The sequence below is a fragment of the Ranitomeya variabilis genome, chromosome 7 (assembly GCF_051348905.1).
Source record: "Ranitomeya variabilis isolate aRanVar5 chromosome 7, aRanVar5.hap1, whole genome shotgun sequence".
In the NCBI taxonomy this organism is placed as follows: Eukaryota; Metazoa; Chordata; class Amphibia; order Anura; family Dendrobatidae; genus Ranitomeya; species Ranitomeya variabilis.
Window position 1 is genome coordinate 52,689,580 of NC_135238.1, and position 22,886 is coordinate 52,712,465.

The 22,886-nt window shown below is 44.0% G+C and overlaps 1 protein-coding gene across 4 annotated transcripts in view; it reads left to right on the top strand.

Annotated features, from left to right (window-relative positions):
- Window positions 1–20,066, top strand: part of SYT17 (synaptotagmin 17) — a 112,856-nt gene extending 92,790 nt beyond the window's left edge. For all 4 annotated transcript variants that reach the window (XM_077275091.1, XM_077275089.1, XM_077275090.1 and 1 more), the window contains exon 8: window positions 18,636–20,066. In XM_077275091.1, coding sequence (XP_077131206.1) covers window positions 18,636–18,832 — 197 coding nt within the window. In that variant the 3' untranslated portion in view covers window positions 18,833–20,066. The remainder of the gene's footprint in view (window positions 1–18,635) is intronic.
- Window positions 20,067–22,886: the final 2,820 nt, after the last annotated feature.

A 22,886-nucleotide genomic window follows, 5' to 3' on the forward strand; every position in this document is an offset into this window, starting at 1 on the left:
GGCCACCATTTTCCGCACCACCGGCAGTATCTGTGCAGGTTTCTTTGCCAGCCAAAAGCAGTCAGGGTCAGGGAATCACCAGTTTTGTAGGAGGAAATATTGCATCTAGGGCACCGGCGGAAACAATATCGTCTCCAACCGTCTCTCAGTCTGCCATGTACACCGGCACACCCGAAAGTTCCACGATCTCCAGCTCTCCAGTCCAGCTCACCCTACATGAGACTCTGGTTAGAAAAAGGAAGTACTTATCCTCGCATCCGCGTACACAGTGTTTTAACGCCCACATAGCTAGACTAATCTCGTTAGAGATGATGCCCTACCGGTTAGTTGAAAGCGAAGCTTTCAAAGCCCTGATGGAGTACGCTGAACCACGATACGAGCTACCCAGTCGACACTTTTTTTCCAGAAAAGCCATCCCAGCCCTGCACCAGCATGTTAAACAGCGCATCGTCCATGCACTCAGGCAATCTGTGAGTACAAAGGTGCACCTGACTACAGATGCATGGACCAGTAGGCATGGCCAGGGACGTTATGTGTCCATCACGGCACACTGGGTGAATGTGGTGGATGCAGGGTCCACAGGCGACATCAATTTAGGGACAGTTGTGCCTAGCCCACGGTCTAGGAAACAGTTGGCTGTAGGCGTTCGCACCCCCTCCTCCTCCTCCTCCTCGTCCTCCTGCAGAAGCTACAGCTCTTCCACAGAACGCAGTCTGCCAACCACTCCATCGGCAGATGACACTGTTGCACACCAGTTGTCCCATTATGGGCCAGCTACTGCCAAGCGTCAGCAGGCTGTATTGGCTATGAAGTGCTTGGGCGACAACAGACACACCGCGGAAGTTCTGTCCGAGTTCTTGCAACAAGAAACGCAGTCGTGGCTGGGCACAGTAGATCTTGAGGCAGGCAAGGTAGTGAGTGATAACGGAAGGAATTTCATGGCTGCCATCTCCCTTTCCCAACTGAAACACATTCCTTGCCTGGCTCACACCTTAAACCTGGTGGTGCAGTGCTTATTGAAAACTTATCCTGGGTTCTCCGACCTGCTCCTCAAAGTGCGTGCACTTTGCTCACATATCCGACGTTCGCCTGTACACGCCAGCCGTATGCAGACCTATCAGCGGTCTTTGAACCTTCCCCAGCATCGCCTAATCATAGACGTTGCAACAAGGTGGAACTCAACACTGCACATGCTTCAGAGACTGTGCGAACAGAGGCGTGCTGTTATTTATTTGTGGGAGGATACACGGGCAGGCAGTAGGATGGCAGACATGGAGTTGTCAGGTGTGCAGTGGTCGAAGATACAAGACATGTGTCAAGTCCTTCAGTGTTTTGAGGAATGCACACGGCTGGTTAGTGCAGACAACGCCGTAATAAGCATGAGCATCCCCCTAATGCGTCTGCTGATGCAAAGTTTGACGCACATAAAGGAGCAGGCGTCTGCACCAGAGGAAGAGGAAAGCCTTGATGACAGTCAGCCATTGTCTGGTCAGGGCAGTGTACAGGACGAGGTAGCGGGTGAAGAGGAGGTGGAGGACGAGGAGGATGATGGGGATGAGTATATTTTTAATGCCGAACCTTTCCCGGGGGCACAGGAAATTGGTTGCGTGTCACGGCCGGGTTCTGGTTTTTTGAGGGACACAAGTGACGTAGATTTGCCTGCAACTGCCCCTCAACCAATCACAACCGGAGATTTGACAACTGGAACTTTGGCCCACATGGCGGATTATGCCTTACGTATCCTAAAAAGGGACACACGCATTACGAAAATGATGAACGATGACGATTACTGGTTGGCCTGCCTCCTTGATCCACGCTATAAAGGCAAATTGCAAAATATTATGCCACATGAGAACTTGGAACTAATATTAGCAACCAAACAATCAACTCTTGTTGACCGTTTGCTTCAGGCATTCCCAGCACACAGCGCACGTGATCGTTCTCACACGAGCTCCAGGGGGCAGCAGACTAGGAGTGTTAGGGGTGCACACATCAGAAGTGGCGTTGGACAGAGGGGTTTTCTGACCAGGTTGTGGAGTGATTTTGCTATGACCGCAGACAGGACAGGTACTGCTGCATCAATTGAAAGTGACAGGAGACAACATTTGTCCAGTATGGTTACTAACTATTTTTCATCCCTTATCGATGTTCTCCCTCAACCGTCATTCCCATTTGATTACTGGGCCTCCAAATTAGACACCTGGCCAGAATTGGCAGAATATGCATTGCAGGAGCTTGCTTGCCCGGCAGCAAGTGTCCTATCAGAAAGAGTATTCAGTGCTGCAGGTTCAATATTAACCGAAAAAAGGACTCGTCTGGCTACCCAAAATGTTGACGATCTAACATTCATTAAAATGAACCACAACTGGATTTCGAAATCTTTTGCCCCACCTTGCCCGGCCGACACCTAGCTTTCCTATGAAAAGCTCTTGCCTGTGAATTACTTTTCTAATGTCTAATTTGCTGCAGCTGATTGTACAGCATACGACATGTTTACACCTCCCTAAATGGCAAAACTCCCCACACGGGGCCGTGGTATCGCGACTTGGCGCAAGCACCCGTGAGACTGCTGTTTGTCTGAAGAGGTGGGTGTGCTCGCTTTTGGTTGACGGCATTGCTACTGGGTCCCTCATAGTACAATGTAGTGTCTCTGGCGGTGGTGGTGCGCACCCAACGTCAGACACACCGTTGTAACATGAGGGGCCCTGGGGCGGTCCCGCCGGCCTCAAGAGAGTTCCCCCCTACCCAAGCTCAAAATGTGCTCTACCACGTCCAAAATTATGTCGCACAGCTCCACCAATCTTTAGTCTATTCGCTGACATCATTCAATGTCTGGCACTGACAATACAAATTTGTAGACATCTATGATGCAACTTAAAGTAGTCTGTGTCTGTGTCCTATATTGGCACCATTAAATAGTTACTGCCAAATTACTATGTCAGAAACTCAGTAGATGAGCCCACCCCTGTACCTAAGTATGCCACCTTTTTTTTTGTTGTGGTTGTTTTGCGAGACATTAACATCTATTTATATTTTGGGAGTACTGGGACAGACACTCCTTGCACTACTCCTCCACTCACCACCAAGCTGCCTGTGTATCCATGTAACCGCTGTAAAGCTGCCATGAGCCTATTGTTTGTTATTTTAGGCCTTTGATAGCCTGTCTGCGGTCCCTACTTTAAATACTCCTCCACTGACCACCAAGCTGCCTGCCCGTGTATCCATGTAACCGCTGTAAAACTGCCATAAGCCTATTGTTTGTTATTTTAGGCCTTTGATAGCCTGTCTGCGGTCCCTACTTTAAATACTCCTCCACTCACCACCACCAAGCTGCCTGCCCGTGTATCCATGTAACCGCTGTAAAACTGCCATGAGCCTATTGTTTGTTATGTTAGGCCTTTGATAGCCTGTCTGCGGTCCCTACTTTAAATACTCCTCCACTGACCACCAAGCTGCCTGCCCGTGTATCCATGTAACCGCTGTAAAACTGCCATGAGCCTATTGTTTGTTATTTTAGGCCTTTGAAGCCTGTCTGCGGTCCCTCCTTCCACTAGTCCTCCACTGACCAGACCACTGCTGCCCGTGTACCCCTGGAACCAATTATAAAGTGCCTACAGCCAGCCCATTTTCTTATGTTAGGCCTTTGAAGCCTGTCTGCGGTCCCTACTTTAAATACTCCTCCACTGACCACCAAGCTGCCTGCCCGTGTATCCATGTAACCGCTGTAAAACTGCCATGAGCCTATTGTTTGTTATTTTAGGCCTTTGAAGCCTGTCTGCGGTCCCTCCTTCCACTAGTCCTCCACTGACCAGACCACTGCTGCCCGTGTACCCCTGGAACCAATTATAAAGTGCCTACAGCCAGCCCATTTTCTTATGTTAGGCCTTTGAAGCCTGTCTGCGGTCCCTACTTTAAATACTCCTCCACTGACCACCAAGCTGCCTGCCCGTGTATCCATGTAACCGCTGTAAAACTGCCATGAGCCTATTGTTTGTTATTTTAGGCCTTTGAAGCCTGTCTGCGGTCCCTCCTTCCACTAGTCCTCCACTGACCAGACCACTGCTGCCCGTGTACCCCTGGAACCAATTATAAAGTGCCTACAGCCAGCCCATTTTCTTATGTTAGGCCTTTGAAGCCTGTCTGCGGTCCCTACTTTAAATACTCCTCCACTGACCACCAAGCTGCCTGCCCGTGTATCCATGTAACCGCTGTAAAACTGCCATGAGCCTATTGTTTGTTATTTTAGGCCTTTGATAGCCTGTCTGCGGTCCCTACTTTAAATACTCCTCCACTCACCACCACCAAGTTGCCTGCCCGTGTATCCATGTAACCGCTGTAAAACTGCCATGAGCCTATTGTTTGTTATTTTAGGCCTTTGATTGCCTGTCTGCGGCCCCTACTTGCAATACTCCTCCACTGACCACAATGCTGCCTGGAGTGCCTGCCTGTGTATCCATGTAACCGATGTAAAACTGCCATGACTGCCTACTGTTTGTTATTTTAGGCCTTTGATAGCCTGTCTGCAGCCCCTACTTGCAATACTCCTCCACTGACCAGACCACTGCTGCCCGTGTACCCCTGGAACCAATTATAAAGTGCCTACAGCCAGCCCATTTTCTTATGTTAGGCCTTTGAAGCCTGTCTGCGGTCCCTACTTTAAATACTCCTCCACTGACCACCAAGCTGCCTGCCCGTGTATCCATGTAACCGCTGTAAAACTGCCATGAGCCTATTGTTTGTTATTTTAGGCCTTTGATAGCCTGTCTGCGGTCCCTACTTTAAATACTCCTCCACTCACCACCACCAAGTTGCCTGCCCGTGTATCCATGTAACCGCTGTAAAACTGCCATGAGCCTATTGTTTGTTATTTTAGGCCTTTGATAGCCTGTCTGCGGCCCCTACTTGCAATACTCCTCCACTGACCACACCAATGCTGCCCGTGTACCCCTGGAACCTATTTAAAAGTTCATAGAGCCTAGTTATATATTTTATTTACTATTAATAAGGCCATGATGGACTACGCTGTACCACGCTACAAGCTAACCAGTCGACACTTCTTTTGTGAGAAAAGCCATCCCAACCCTCCACCAGCATGTAGAAGACCGCATTGTCCATGCACTCTGGCAATCTGTGAGTACAAAGGTGCACCTGACAACAGACGCATGGACCTGTAGGCATGGCCACGGAAGATTACGTGTCCATTACGGCGCAATGGGTTAATGTGGTGGATGCATGGTCCACAGGGGACAGCCTACTAAGTCTGTCTGCAGTCCCTAATTCAAATTGTCCTCCACTGTCTAAATCGGAGCTTCCACCTTCTGGCTTTCGGCCTATAGTATCAGAAATTAAACTGCATTTGGCCTTCAACTTTGGTTAGGGCCTACTAACGGCTTCTGCCCCTCCCTGGTGTTGCCCTCAACTAAATAAAGCTGAGCTTCAACCTTCTGCTCCAAATTACCATTTTGAAAAATGCAATAGGCTTTTCCGGCCTACTAAAGGTGTCTGTCTGTGTGCCCCTGCCTGGTGTTGTCCTCAACTAAATAAAGCTGAGCTTCAACCTTCCGGCTCTCATTAAGTGGTTTTAAAAAAAAAAATGGTGGTTAGGGCCTACTAACGGCTTCTGCCCCTCCCTGGTGTTGTCCTCAACTAAATAAAGCTGAGCTTCAACCTTCCGGCTCTCATTAAGTGGTTTTAAAAAAAAAAATGGTGGTTAGGGCCTACTAACGGCTTCTGCCCCTCCCTGGTGTTGTCCTCAACTAAATAAAGCTGAGCTTCAACCTTCCGGCTCTCATTAAGTGGTTTTAAAAAAAAAAATGGTGGTTAGGGCCTACTAACGGCTTCTGCCCCTCCCTGGTGTTGTCCTCAACTAAATAAAGCTGAGCTTCAACCTTCCGGCTCTCATTAAGTGGTTTTAAAAAAAAAAATGGTGGTTAGGGCCTACTAACGGCTTCTGCCCCTCCCTGGTGTTGTCCTCAACTAAATAAAGCTGAGCTTCAACCTTCCGGCTCTCATTAAGTGGTTTTAAAAAAAAAAATGGTGGTTAGGGCCTACTAACGGCTTCTGCCCCTCCCTGGTGTTGTCCTCAACTAAATAAAGCTGAGCTTCAACCTTCCGGCTCTCATTAAGTGGTTTAAAAAAAAAAAAATGGTGGTTAGGGCCTACTAACGGCTTCTGCCCCTCCCTGGTGTTGTCCTCAACTAAATAAAGCTGAGCTTCAACCTTCCGGCTCTCATTAAGTGGTTTTAAAAAAAAAAATGGTGGTTAGGGCCTACTAACGGCTTCTGCCCCTCCCTGGTGTTGTCCTCAACTAAATAAAGCTGAGCTTCAACCTTCCGGCTCTCATTAAGTGGTTTTAAAAAAAAAAATGGTGGTTAGGGCCTACTAACGGCTTCTGCCCCTCCCTGGTGTTGTCCTCAACTAAATAAAGCTGAGCTTCAACCTTCCGGCTCTCATTAAGTGGTTTTAAAAAAAAAAATGGTGGTTAGGGCCTACTAACGGCTTCTGCCCCTCCCTGGTGTTGTCCTCAACTAAATAAAGCTGAGCTTCAACCTTCCGGCTCTCATTAAGTGGTTTTAAAAAAAAAAATGGTGGTTAGGGCCTACTAACGGCTTCTGCCCCTCCCTGGTGTTGTCCTCAACTAAATAAAGCTGAGCTTCAACCTTCCGGCTCTCATTAAGTGGTTTTAAAAAAAAAAATGGTGGTTAGGGCCTACTAACGGCTTCTGCCCCTCCCTGGTGTTGTCCTCAACTAAATAAAGCTGAGCTTCAACCTTCCGGCTCTCATTAAGTGGTTTTAAAAAAAAAAATGGTGGTTAGGGCCTACTAACGGCTTCTGCCCCTCCCTGGTGTTGTCCTCAACTAAATAAAGCTGAGCTTCAACCTTCCGGCTCTCATTAAGTGGTTTTAAAAAAAAAAATGGTGGTTAGGGCCTACTAACGGCTTCTGCCCCTCCCTGGTGTTGTCCTCAACTAAATAAAGCTGAGCTTCAACCTTCCGGCTCTCATTAAGTGGTTTTAAAAAAAAAAAATGGTGGTTAGGGCCTACTAACGGCTTCTGCCCCTCCCTGGTGTTGTCCTCAACTAAATAAAGCTGAGCTTCAACCTTCCGGCTCTCATTAAGTGGTTTTAAAAAAAAAAATGGTGGTTAGGGCCTACTAACGGCTTCTGCCCCTCCCTGGTGTTGTCCTCAACTAAATAAAGCTGAGCTTCAACCTTCCGGCTCTCATTAAGTGGTTTTAAAAAAAAAAAATGGTGGTTAGGGCCTACTAACGGCTTCTGCCCCTCCCTGGTGTTGTCCTCAACTAAATAAAGCTGAGCTTCAACCTTCCGGCTCTCATTAAGTGGTTTTAAAAAAAAAAATGGTGGTTAGGGCCTACTAACGGCTTCTGCCCCTCCCTGGTGTTGTCCTCAACTAAATAAAGCTGAGCTTCAACCTTCTGCTCCAAATTACCATTTTAAAAAATTCAATAGGCTTTTCCGGCCTACTAAAGGTGTCTGTCTGTGTGCCCCTGCCTGGTGTTGCCCTCAACTAAATAAAGCTGAGCTTCAACCTTCTGCTCCAAATTACCATTTTGAAAAATGCAATAGGCTTTTCCGGCCTACTAAAGGTGTCTGTCTGTGTGCCCCTGCCTGGTGTTGTCCTCAACTAAATAAAGCTGAGCTTCAACCTTCCGGCTCTCATTAAGTGGTTTTAAAAAAAAAAATGGTGGTTAGGGCCTACTAACGGCTTCTGCCCCTCCCTGGTGTTGCCCTCAACTAAATAAAGCTGAGCTTCAACCTTCTGCTCCAAATTACCATTTTAAAAAATGCAATAGGCTTTTCCGGCCTACTAAAGGTGTCTGCCCCTCCCTGGTGTTGTCCTCAACTGAACAAAGCTGAGCTTCCACATTCTGGCTTTCGCCCTATACTATCAGATATTAAACTGCATTTGGCCTACTAGTGTGGTTAGGCCCTTGAAACAGTGTCTGCTGCTCTTGGGTTTGCTACTCCACTGAACAAAGCAATGCTGCCTGTTTAGTCCTGTTACCAATTTTGAACTGCATGTAGCCTACTTTATTCTTTGGCCCTATATCTGTTTCCTCCTCATCCTGCCCATTGCCCAGCCACTGCTAAATGAGTCTGCTGGTACATTGACCTAGACCACTACATTCCCCTTGTACTCTACACAGCCAGAATCTGTCCCTGCTGAAAGTAAGGTTCCCCTTCCCGCATGTTATACCACCTTACACAGGGACAAAGAGGAAGGTGCAGATGAAAGTGCAGGTTCCTTCATCAGGTGGGGGGGCATACTCGTTGGCGACGTCACTGGCACAGGGCCCCTCAGAGTACGCAAAAGTGTCGCTGCTGGTGGGAGGCGCCCCCGCCATGCAAACACACCGCCGTACTTTGAGGGGCCCTGTGCCAGTGCCAATGCGAACGAGTGGGCCCCCCCCTGCTTGCTCAGGATCACAGCACTTGCAACTTTTAAATACTTACCTTTCCCTGCAACACCGCCGTGACGTAGTCCGCATTTCCTGGGCCCACGAAAAACTTGAGCCAGCCCTACTCCCCCCACAACTTTCCCCCAATTCCCTATGCCCAACTATTATTATACAGTTAATTAAGATTGGCAAGCTTCAGAAACAAGAATGGATGTTTTTGGCATTAAAATGGGCACTGTAGGTGTTTTCCTGGCCTCCACTCACTGCCGACTATGCTTCCCCATTGACTTGCATTGGGTTTCGTGTTTCGGTCGATCCCCGACTTTTAGCGATAATCGGCCGACTGCACTCGACTCGACTCTGGACAAAATCGGGTTTCCCAAAACCCTACTCGATCTTAAAAAAATGAAAGTCGCTCAACCCTACTCACAATGTGTTCCCAATGCAACAATTTTCCAAAAACACAGCAAATTCTCCATGTTCACAGCATTATTGATAAATTGTGGCAAAAAAACAAACTTTGGTTCACAGTTTTATTTAAATAGAGTATGCTGTTGAAATGGGTGATAAGTGGGGTAATAATAGGAAGTCCTATTTCTCTATAATATAATACACTCGGGCCATGGACTGCTATGTCCCAGTTAACCGTCATCTCCCATTTATCTCATCGTTAACGTGTAAGGTATCCACATCCAGAGAAAGGTTCACAGCGTGGTATCTACAGTATCACGGCTTCATTATTCGGAGGTCTCGGCACTGCTCACATTGTCCGAAGAGACATAAGTGGAGCTGAGTGATGACACTAGTAACTATATATAGTAGTGAGTACGTGCACCCATCTTATCACGAGGCAAGCGGTGCAGTGACAGGTCCGTTATCTGCGGGGGATTCAATGATTATCTGGTTAATAGTATTTTGGCTACAGGAAAATCTTTTTTCTTCAAATTACCCAGCACTTTACGAAAATGATAAGTTATAGTGGTTCCTCTATATACGGAGATTTGTAAGAGGGGTTTCCCTGTGTGACAAACAGATAAAGATATGATTCTTAAAACAACCTAAAGGGCTTCCATTTTATAACCTAGGAAATTAGGCAGTAGCACCGTCACTTCTGTGGAGTATTTCCGCACCCATTGTTATTTGTAGATATATCTGGGAGTGAAATAAAGGTGAGAATAGTTTCCTTGACTGAATACTCCATCATGGTATTGCATTGGACCTATCCTGTCCCCACTAGGGTTAATCACTTTTACCTACAGTCCTCACCACTTTGCTTTCATGCATGCCCGGTTCTTGGCACTGACTTGCACATGTAGTGATCATGTCCTTAGGTCTTAGTCTTCAAGTCTCAAATGTCACAGCTCAACTTCCAGGTCTTTGTTCCATTTCTGATCTTCCCATTTGTTATCATACTCTCTGATAATCCCATGGGCCTCTCTAATCAAGCTTTTTCAGCATTTATTGTATGTATACTCATGTTGCTTTCCAATGGAAGCTCCCTTGTTGCTGTATGGACATGATTAAATCTAGAATTAATCGGACTTTTGAAAAGATTCATGCCTACCAGGTTGAGACTGTAAACCAATTCCTTAAAACTTGGGTTGACTAGATTGACATCCCACACATCGTTGACTCCTTTGTTTGGGTTCACCAAGCTTTACCGCTCTTCCCTACTCTTGAAGCATTCTTCCCCTGGGCAACCCTTTTCTGATTCATTTCTCACTGTATTCTGTCATAAAATGGAAAGTAGGTGCAGCACCAGCAAAACATTATACTGTGCCAAGCCCAATCCCCCAAATATTTTTAAAAATGGAGGCAGCACTCTAACAAAGCAAGGTTAGAAGTCAAGTGACTTTTTTAGTGGCCATAATTGCGATCCACCTGAGGACCTTTGTCAAGAAAGGTCCTCACGTGGACTGAAACTTCGCCATTATGAGCCAATAAAAAGTCCCTTTATTTCTAACCTTGTTTTATTAGAGTGCTGCCTCCATTTTTTGAAAGTAGTAGACATACTGCGAGGAGGAAACTGCCAGTCATACAATAAACTAAGACTTGATCATCGTCAGCACTCAAGCTGCCGCCGAATTACATCTTCTATGATGCAGATAGCTGAGCAACAGACTAAGGTTATCCGCGCTGCCATTCATTTATATATTGTTCCATGTTACAAGCAACAATCGGAGATAAGAGCCATTTTAGTGATGGCGACAATTGTTCTCACAAATCCTGCCAGCTACCCATGAGGGCTGTCATTGGCCGCTCTCCACAAAATGAAGCAAAAATATTCATTTCTGGCTTCTATTGTGTTTCTTTGAAATGCTCCTGGCTTTTTCAAACCAAGGACAAATGCCTGGCATGGAAATTCTGAGGCTTTACATGAATAATTGCTTCGTGTTTTAATTTACACATGAGGTAAAATATCAGCTTGTGTATCCCCCCTAGATTACTCATCTGCTGGGGCACTTTATAATTCAATCACACAGGCTCTTAAGAACTTGTAATGCAAAGTGACACATTGGCTTGCCGTGCAGACACTGTGCGTCTGACTGTGAGTGGGGCACTGCTATTATGTTAATGTGGAGCCTTGTTACCCTTCATAAGTAGACATGTAACTGCCAGGCAGGATCGGGGATGGTTCGAATAGGGCCCCTGTGCATGGGTAACATGGCGGTTGCTGTGGGCGAGGTACTCCCCTCCCACACCATGGCACACTACATGAAAGAGGACCCTGGCTGGGTGTGTGGACTTGCGCTATGATGGTGCTACGCCCGTGCAGACCACATGGAATCGATGTTACTGGTTTGCCCAGAGCAGATATTTCACAGTACAAGGAGGGAGACCACAATTTGAAAATAAACTTTTTACCGAACGGGAACTTTGTAGGGAATATATAGCGAGTACACAGTCTTATGTAGGTTTCCTTTACAACTTGAAGCATTTTCCACACAGTTTCCTTCCTGCTTTTCTCTATGGTTCTCTTTTCCTTTTTACTCTCTTATCCTCTGTCTCCACTGTTTCTCGCTAGTTTTCCATGACCCAGCTCAACTTTACAGTCCTGTGTTGTAAGAGTCCTTTATTATCCCCGCGGTACCGTGTCCTCTTTCCCCTTAGGGTGCCAGCATGGTCGGCACTTATCTCCTCTGATGCTGGCGATCTGGAACTCCCACTCGTGACACTTTAGTCTTCTCACGTACTCAGTCTTGTCTACAGTAGGCCCGTTACCTTCAAGCGTTATAAATTCTGGTCCTTTCGGTTAGGTGTCCTCTCCCAGGACCCGTCTCCAATATACCACAGTGTCTAGTGTGTTCCTTGGTTTTCATGATGCTGTTTGATCCCTAATGTAGTCAAACAAACCTCTGAGGTCTTCAATGAACAGCTGTAGTTATACCGAGAATGAATTACACACATATGGACCCAATTTACTAATTATGTGACTTCTGAAGGCAATTGGTCATTCAGGATTTTATTTAGGGCTTTCTGACTACAGGGGGCTGAATACAAATGCATCAACCATCCAGTAAATGACACATCACTGGAATCAGGCTTTCTTCCCCTACATTATGCTGCTCTCAGGGTTTAACCGAATTTGACAGCAAATTCATCATTTTATAGCACCACATTAATAGACAAGCATTATCAATCTCGGATAGGTCATAGCTTTTTGGTGAGAGGTGAGTTTGTCATTTGGCACAGCTCACCGTTAAATCACAATTTGTTATATGTAGTTTTACATAGGACTGCCGGCACACATAAGCAGTTGCACAGATTAACAGTTACATCTGTCAACAAATAATTAATTTCCTATCAAGAAGTTACTACCAAATCAATTGCAAAGCATTGCCATACAAAAGTTTTAGCAGTTTTTAATAATAAAAAAAAACAGAAATTAAAGCCTAACAGAATTTTAGAAATGTATAAATTTGGGATTATTTTTTTTTAATGTGCTTTTATAATTCATTAGATTGTGTAACAGTGCTTGGTTTTGTTTCCTTATATTGAATGTTAATCGTTAATCCTGTTGAGGGCAGCAAAGTTCTTGTTGGTTTCTAATTTTTGTAACCTCCCTTGTTCTTCAGGATCATAAAAAGCATTGAGATCACTTAGAATCAGCGCACTACAGACTACGAAAATACTAAATACTATGCAAAAAAAATGCTGTGAAGGAGTTACCCAGGCTAATAGTATGACTTATAGTGCAAACCAATGCAAATAGATCAGACTTAAAAATAATAATAATAATAATAATAATAACTAATAATATTTTATAGTTATTTACTATAGAATGTAATATTAGTATATGTCTGGTTTATAAACTCCGTTGAATTCAAATTACAGTCATACTTGCATTTTTAGCTAAGGAAGTTGTCGAGGAGTTTGATGGCCTGTCCTTAGGATACAAAACCCAGCACCCCCGCCGATCAGCTGTTTCCGGTGCAGGTGGCGGTTGAAAGTGCTCAGTTGTGGAGCTGCACAGCTCCATCAACTGTATAGTGGCCGCAACTGGGTACTGCAATCATCATTTGAACATCATCATTACAGTAGGATAGCCAACTTTTGAAGTTATTTAGAAACTTAAGATAAGGGATAACTTCACGATCATTGGTGATCCAACTGCTGGGACCCCCACCGATCCCGAAAATGGAGCTCATAAAACCTCCCTCTGGATAGTGTGGAGGTCGAGTATTCGGACCACCACTCCATTCATTCTCTGTAGGACTGTCTTCACTGACTATTCTACTACCGAAATTAATAGATTCAGAGTGAGAAAGTGACTAGGGTTAAGGCATAGAGGATTGGAACGCGTCATGTGCGTCATCATGCAGCAGACGTTCTGGATTTTAAATGCTTTCCATGTTCTCCAAACAAATATCTAGAATTAGCTCTTTTCCTAAATGGTACAGTTACTCATCTAACATATTTGGATGGTTGGCACGCTGTGATGTACATAAACCCACAGATGATTATACAATGTCAGATTTTTGGCTTATATGAAAACCTTCCCACTCAACATCTGAGAAATGAGGTCTTAGAGTTATGAAATGTAATAATTTGGTCAAATTGTACAATAATAGGTCACTTATTTGACAACGTAATCTCTGTGGAATGTTTTGAAGCCTTTTGAATACATCTTGTAGTCGTGTACTAGATTTAGCTCAGCCAGAAATAATGTACATACCCTGCATATTTTGGGTGGTAACTTCCCCTCTTCATCATTTCTTTATCTGTACCTGTTTTCTCTGTAATTGTGTTGAGTGGGTGGACCCCTCCCGATGTGATGTCAGGGTAATTTGCCCAGGGCGGTAGCAATGGGTGAGATGCTGCTCCTCCACATCCTGGCTCGTTACAAGCAAACAGTGTCCCAATCCATATTTGATGTGCTGTGAAGTTTGCCTTGCACTCACTGGTAGGCCGGAAGCCTCAGCTGTATTCATGTCCTTGGTTCCAGGATCAGGTGCACACACATCAGGGGACACCCGGTTCATTTTAACAAAAATCAACTTTACTGGACAGTTCAATACATCAGTCTTTAACACACATTATTGGGCACAGCACCCTCCGGTTCCAGTTCCATCAACATAGTACATTTTAAGCTTCTTTTCACATTCAGCTCAGTCTATCACTACTCTTAATTCTCTTGTTAGCCCCAGGGATTCCCAAATTCACCCCACAGCATTCCCGAGATTCGTTACATCTCTCTCGTGGTTTCCCATCTGGCTTCCTGTGTATGGTCAGAATTAAGGCACACTCCTCAGTACCTAGTTCGGGACGTAGGGTCCAGACGTTTCCGGAAGGTCCTCAAGAAATTTGGTAAGACCTCTTGCTTCTAAAACGATATGTACTCCACGTGCCTTCAGCCCACTGCACCTTCAACTTGATCTTCACACAGACCTCACACTTTCTCTAACTAAACCATGAAGTAGTTCCCCTTTATACTTGACCAAGACACAAATAAGGCCCACCACTCCCTAGCTTGCTCTGTCACTGCCCTGGGTCCTAAACCCTAGCCTACACCTGCGATGAATGTACCAAAGTTACCTTAGGCATTACCTTGTAGGACCCACACAGCAGCATCAGTACCTAACACTGTACATTAGTCACATTTCACAATAAAATGATATAGAAACGCATGTCAATATTCACATAACGCAATTTGTTTTCTTCGGGGGCAATTCTACGACCATCTCTGTCACACCTTTACATCATAGCAGTCTTGAGCTAATGAAATTACACTTTTCACTTGGGCTGATTCCTTCTTTTCTGCTTCCTGAGGCGCAAATTGAAACGGAGTAATACAGTAATCATCCATCATCCCTCCACATTATCATAATAATGAATCCCTGTCCACAGTGTAAAATCACATATTACCTTATAGTAATAATTAATGATTATAATAAATCAATCAAATAAAACTTTAATAAATGAATTATTAATCATACACCTATGTAACGCTGGTGTATAAACACACCCCCTTCTCAGAAATCCCCACTTTGACACACACACACTGGCAGAGGCAGTCAATACTTTTTGTGCTGTCAATCCCAGAAGTTCTTCTAATCAGGCTGCATAACACTCACATATAGAAAATGTACACATACTAATACATTACACACACGCACATAGCGATGCACTCAAGCATATAGTGGAGAGGAAAAGTATTTAATCAGCCACCAATTGTGCAAGTTCTCCGACTTAAAAAGATGAGAGAGGCCTGTAATTGACATCATAGGTAGACCACAACTATGAGAGTCAAACTGAGAAAACAAATCCAGAAAATCTCCTTGTCTGATTTGGCAAGATTTATTTTCCAAATTATGGTGGAAAATAAGTATTTGGTCATTAACAAAAGTTCATCTCAATATTTTGGTATATATCCTTTGTTGGCAATGACAGAGGTCAAACGTTCTCTGTAAGTCTTCACAAGGTTGGCACACACTGTTGGTGGTATGTTGGCCCATTCCTCCATGCAGATCTCCTCTAGAGCAGGGATGTTTTGGGTCTGTCGCTGGGCAACACGGACTTTCAACTCCCCCCAAAGGTTTTCTATGGGGTTGAGATCTGGAGATTGGCTAGGCTACTCCAGGACCTTCATATGATACTTACGAAGCCACTCCTTCGTTGCCCTGGTGGTGTGCTTGGGATCATTATCATGCTGAAAGACCCATCCACGTTTCATCTTCAATGCCCTTGTTGATGGAAGGAGGTTTGCACTCAAAATCTCACCATTTATGGCCCCTTTCATTCTTTCATGTACAAGGATCAGCCGTCCTGGTCCCTTAGCAGAGAAACAGCCCCAAAGCATTATTCTGCCACCCCCATGCTTCACAATAGGTATGGTGTTCTTTGGATGCAACTCAGCATTCTGTCTCCTGCAAACACAACAAGTTTTGTTTCTACCAAACAGTTCTACTTTGGTTTCATCAGACCATATGACATTCTCCCAATACTCTTCTGGATAATCTAAATGCTCCCTAGCAAACTTCAGACGGACTCGGACATGTACTGGCTTAAGCAGGGGGACACGTCTGGCACTGCAGGATCTGAGTCCCTGGCGGCATAGTGTGTTATTGATGGTGGCCTTTGTTATGGGGGTCCCAGCTCTATGCAGGTCATTCACTAGATGGTAGCTCGATTCTAACGCATTGGGTATTCTAGAATATGTATGTAGTTTATTTATGAAGATTTTAGAATAATACATTAAATACACAGGATTCGGCCGGCCACGACCAATTAGCGAAGCATGGTTCAAATCCCGCACCAATTCGCAGCCGGACTGCGCCTGTCGCTGATTGTTCGCGGCCGGCCATGTAGTATATAACAGCCCATGTAGTAAATAGCACAGCCACCTAGTATATTGCACAGCCACGTAGTATATTGCACAGCCACGTAGCATATAGCACAGCCACGTAGTATATAGCACAGCCACGTAGTATATAGCACAGCCCACAGAGTATATAGCACAGCCCACAGAGTACATAGCACAGCCACGTAGTATATAACACAGCCCACAGAGTATATAGCACAGCCACATAGTATATAGCACAGCCCACGGAGTGTATAACAGCCCACATAGCATATAACACAGCCACGTAGTTAATAACAGCCCACATAGCATATAACACAGCTCACGTAGTATATAACAGCCCACACACGCAGTATATAACACAGCCCACGTAGTGTATAACACAGCCCACGTAGTCTATAACACAGGCCATGTAGTGTATAACACAGGCCACGTAGTGTATAACACAGCCCACATAGGGTATAACACAGGCCACGTAGTGTATAACACAGCCCACGTAGTATATTGCACAGCCCACGTAGTATATTGCACAGCCCACGTAGTATATTGCTCAGCCCACGCAGTATATCACACAGCCCACGCAGTATATCACACAGCCCACGTATTATATCGCACAGCCCATGCAATACATCGCACAGCCCACGTATTGCACAGCCCACGTAGTATATTGCACAGCCCACGTAGTATATTGCACAGCCCACGTAGTATATAGCACAGCTCACGTATAATATTGCACAGCCCACGTAGTATATTGCACAGCCCACGCAGTAAATTGCACAGCCCACATAGTATATTGCACAGCCCACGCAGTACATTGCACAGCCCACGTAGTATATTGCACAGCCCACGTAGTATATTGCACAGCCCACGTATTATATTGCACAGTCTACGTATTATATTGCACAGCTCATGTAGTACATTGCACAGCCCACGTATTATATTGCACAGCCCACGTAGTATACTGCACAGCCCATGTATTATATTGCACAGCCCACGTAGTATATTGCACAGCCCACGTATTATATTGCACAGCCCACGTATTATATTGCACAGCCCATGTAGTACATTGCACAGCCCACGTAGTATACTGCACAGCCCACGTATTATATTGCACAGCCCACGTAGTATATTGCACAGCCCACGTAGTATATTGCACAGCCCACGTAGTATATTGCACAGCCCACGTATTATATTGCACAGCCCATGTAGTATACTGCACAGCCCACGTAGTATATTGCACAGCCCACATAGTATATTGCACAGCCCACGTATTATATTGCACAGCCCATGTAGTACATTGCACAGCCCACGTATTATATTGCACAGCCCATGTAGTATATTGCACAGCCCACGCAGTATATAGCAATGTGGGCACCATATCCCTGTTAAAAAAAAGAATTAAAATAAAAAATAGTTATATACTCACCTTCCGTTGGCCCCGGATCCAAGCGAGGCGTTTACCGATGCTCCTCGCTCGCTCCGGTCCCAAGAGTGCATTGCGGTCTCGCGAGATGATGACGTAGCGGTCTCGCGAGACCGCTACATCATCATCTCGCGAGACCGCAATGCATGGAGCGGTCACCGGAGCGTCGCGAGGAGCGGGAAAGGCCGGTTCCTGATCCGAGGGGCCGACGGACGGTGAGTATATAACTATTTTTTATTTTTTTTTATTTATAACATTAGATCTTTTAACTATTGATGCCGCATAGGCAGCATCAATAGTCAAAAGTTGGTCACACAGGGTTAATAGCAGGGGTAACGGAATGGGTTACCCGCGGCATAACGTGGTCCGTTACCGCTGCCATTAACCCTGTGTGAGCGCTGACTGGAGGGGAGTATGGAGTGGGCACTGACTGCGGGGAGGAAGGAGCGGCCATTTACCCCCGGACTGTGCCCGTCGCTGATTGGTCATGGCAATGGTCGTGGCCGTTTTGCCGCGACCAATCAGCGACTTGGATTTCAATGGCAGACAGAGGCCGCGACCAATGAATATCTGTGACAGACAGACAGAAGGACAGACAGATGGAAGTGACCCTTAGACAATTATATAGTAGATATACATACACCAGTACAGTATTCCTGTATAGAAGAATATAGATATTTAGATACCGTATATAGGAAGAGAAAATTCTCCTATTCTTAGCAGTGAAGCCTTTGGATCATTGCTAAAGGTTCTGACTTTAAATCCTGGTTCAGACCAAACTTCAAATAAAAGCAAATAATGAATTAACAATATATAAATGTATTTGCATAGAAATGCTGGGACCCTTCCTAAGTTTCAGTGGAGTAACAGAATGATCACAGCAGGCTCATGTCACAAAACATAGGCTGAAAGACAGGTAAACTGTTGAGAAATATTTTGTGAATTTTCACGTAAAGAAAGTGATATTTGACATTATTGAATGTTATTTTGCAGTGTATGGACACAACATGAAAAGCAGCAATGACTTCATTGGGAGGATAGTGATCGGTCAGTATTCATCGGGCTCCCCAGAGTCCAGCCACTGGCGACGCATGTTAAATACGCACCGGACGGCAGTGGAGCAGTGGCATAGCCTGAGGTCCCGTGCAGAATGTGACAGAGTATCCCCAGCATCTTTGGAGGTGACGTGAGATCCATGGAAGCCACGTCACCCAACGTTTTCTTGCAAGGAACCATGAGATTGGAAGCAATTATTCTGCTGCTTCTGATTGAATGGCAGCATTTAGCCTATGTGCCTCAGTAAATATCCACGATGCAAAGCATTTGTTAAATGTTGGTCTAATCGGCTTCTTCTGACCACGTCCTTCAAAAATGTTGATTATTCTTCTAAGTGTCAAGACCTTCCACAACCATTGCCTCTTCCATCTATAACGAGATACATAGAAAGCTACGCATCAGAGGTCCAAAATCTCATCGAAGGACTTTTAGAGTTGAGATTGCAGCAAGCCTATGGGACACTGCCATTCCCTCAGCCTCTCATACTCCATGTCAAGGGAGATATTGATATCCGTGGTCCAATTTGTGAATGTGGTGAAACTCCTGAAAACAACAACAAAAATACGTAGTGTGCAGTTTCGTCCTTCAACGTTAAATTCTGTACCTGTTGGCATATGTGGTACGTTTGTGTGTTGTTAAGGCATATCTATATTTATATACTTGTTTATATGGTAAATATACAAATCCATATTTATAGAAATATAATAAATATATATATATATATATATCCGGATAAAAATATAAAGCTGTAAAATAAATCTATGTATTATAATAAAACATATGTAACATGAAGATGCATCTCCCAGGATACTGTAATACCCTTATAGGTTATATTTTACTTTAAAGTGAAACTCCACCTTCTACTCTTTGGCACTACACTTTGTACCATGACTGCATTTTCCTTATTTTCAGATCATTTTTGCTAAATATATGTCCTTAGCTGCCTGGAAACCACCAACAAGTAGGTTAGCTGCTATTAAGGGCAGGTGCAGACGAGCGTATATTCTCTCATCTGGGAGAATCGGGTCAATTATGCAAATGACATTCTCATCCAACTCTGATCAGAATGTGAACATAGTGTGATTCGATTCTCTCAGATGAGGAGAAGATGGAGTAAAACATTTCTCCATCTTCTCCATTTTGTGAGGCCACAGAAATCGGACTTCACTCAGATGTCATCAGAGTGCAGTCCGATGTTTTCCACGGACTCATTGACTTGAATGGCCAAGTGCGATTCGAATACCCAATCAAACTCGTGCATGCAGTGATTTGTTCCTTGGACCATCTCGGTCTTATTAAGGGATTTTTTAACATCATTATATCGATGCGTCATCAGAAAAAGATCTACTGTTTACATTGAGTTTTTGTGTGCTTTTATAATTATATATATATATATATATATATATATATATATATATATTGAAAAAATTAGAACAGCATCATATTACCACACTTGTAGTGCAAAGCTTCCCAAGACAGTATTCCAGCGGCTCCAATAATATAAGAAAAAAACAGAAAACAGCACAAAAAAGTAACAAAAGAAGTGGGTCTTTAATGCCTGGATGGCGTGGCGACGTTTCGGATTTTCCAATCCTTTTTCAAGCTTGAAAAAGGATTGGAAAATCCGAAACGTCGCCACGCCATCCAGGCATTAAAGACCCACTTCTTTTGTTACTTTTTTGTGCTGTTTTCTGTTTTTTTCATATATATATATATATATATATATATATATATATATATATATATATATATATATATATATATATATATATATATATACATAATCATGTTCTGAACTTGAAGAAAAAGATAGAATTCCTGCAATTTCCATATTGGCCACTTGGGCTATTCTGGACTCATACTTCCTGTTCTTTCAGGAAATGCACATGTACATTAGCAGCAATAGAGTGATTCAGACCCTACAGGGCCTTGCGAAAGTATTCGGCTCCCTGGAACTTTTCAACCTTTTCCCACTTGTCATGCTTCAAACATAAAGATACCAATGTAAATTTTTGGTGAAGAATCAACAACAAGTAGAACACAATTGTGAAGCTGAACGAAATTTATTGGTTATTTTACATTTTTGTGGAAAGTCAAAAACTGAATAGTGGGGCGTGCAATATTATTCGGCCCCTTTAGCTTAATACTTTGTTGCGCCACCTTTTGCTGTGATTACAGCTGCAAGTCTCTTGGGGTATGTCTCTATCAGTTTTTTACATCGAGAGACTGAAATTCTTGCCCATTCTTCCTTGGCAAACAGCTCGAGCTCAGTGAGGTTTGATGGAGATCGTTTGTGAACAGCAGTTTTCAGCTCTTTCCACAGATTCTCAATTGGATTGAGGTCTGGACTATGACTTGGCCATTCTAACACCTGGATACATTTATTTGTGAACCATTCCATTGTAGATTTTGCTTTATGTTTGGGATCATTGTCTTGTTGGAAGACAAATCTCCGTCCCAGTCTCAGGTCTTTTGCAGACTCCAACAGGATTTCTTCAAGAATGGTCCTGTATTTGGCTCCATCCATCTTCCCATCAATTTTAACCATCTTCCTGTCCCTGCTGAAGAAAAGCAGGCCCAAACCATGATGCTGCCACCACCATGTTTGACAGTGGGGATGGTGTGTTCAGGTTGATGAGCTGTGTTGCCTTTATGCCAAACATATCGTTTGGCATTGTTGCCAAAAAATTTGATTTTGGTTTCATCTGACCAGAGCACCTTCTTCCACATGTTTGGTGTCTCCCAGGTGGCTTGTTGCAAACTTTAAACGACACTTTCTATGGATATCTTTGAGAAATGGCTTTCTTCTTGGCACTCTTCCATAAAGGCCAGATTTGTGCAGTGTACGACTGACTGTTGTCCTATTGATAGACTGTCCCACCTCAGCTGTAGATCTCTGCAGTTCATTCAGTGTGATTATGGGCCTCTTGGATGCATCTCTGATCAGTCTTCTCCTTGTTTGAGATGAAAGTTTAGAGGGACGGTCGGGTCTTGGGAGATTTGCAGTGGTATGATACTCCTTCCATTTCAAGATGATCGCTTGCACAGTGCTTCTTGGGATGTTTAAAGTTTTGGAAATCATTTTGTATCCAAATCCGGCTTTAAACTTCTCCACAACAGTATCACGGACCTGCCTGTTGTGTTTCTTGGTCTTCATGATGCTCTCTGTGCTTCAAACAGAACCCTGAGACTATCACAGAGCAGGTGCATTTATACGGAGACTTGATTACACACAGGTGGATTATATTTATCATCATTAGGCATTTAGGACAACATTGGATCATTCAGAGATCCACAATGAACTTCTGGAGTGAGTTTGCTGCTCTGAAAGTAAAGGGGACGAATAATATTGCACGCCCCACTTTTCAGTTTTTGATTTTCCACAAAAATTTTAAAATAACCAATAAATTTCGTTCAACTTCACAATTGTGTTCCACTTGTTGTTAATTCTTCACCAAAAAATTTACATTTGGTATCTTTATGTTTGAAGCACGATATGTGGGGAAAGGTTGAAAAGTCCCAGGGAGCCCAATACTTTCGCAAGGCACTGTATGTGTTTTAAATAACACATGATTTAAACAATAGGTGATTTTCTGATGATACATTTCCTTTTAAGGGTCCAACTCTGGGGTCATGGGTATTGCAGTGTTGTGCTATCAAAAAGGAATGCAATTCCCAACACAGCTGCTACAATATAGACAGTGCTCGGGTAAGCAGCACAGGACGCAGCGGCACTTTCCCAGCACCGCTGCGATCTCAGCAACTATGCCGACAGCTGGACCCCCAACGATCAAAAAATATGATGGTGATATATTCAACCTGGAACACGCTTTTAGCAAATTTACCAAAAATAATAGACATAGCATGCACCAAATTACTAATGTTTTCTTTTCTACTTTTTATGATTAAAAGGATTTAAAATGTTAATAAATAAATTATTAAATCATTCTACAACTTTGGGCCAGATCAAGCTTGGTGGGCAACAAATTTGATGCGAACCTCCTCTACAATGGCAGTATCAAATAATGTGAGGGCCACAATAAAACCGTTTTCACATATTACTGTATATGTTATTCCCCTGAACCATCCCATTTACGGTGGAGTTACACTTTAAAGATGATACTTTAAGGTTTATTCTTTGAAAAAACAAGAGGGAGCTCGGCTAGATACTGTGTTGTATATTTGGGG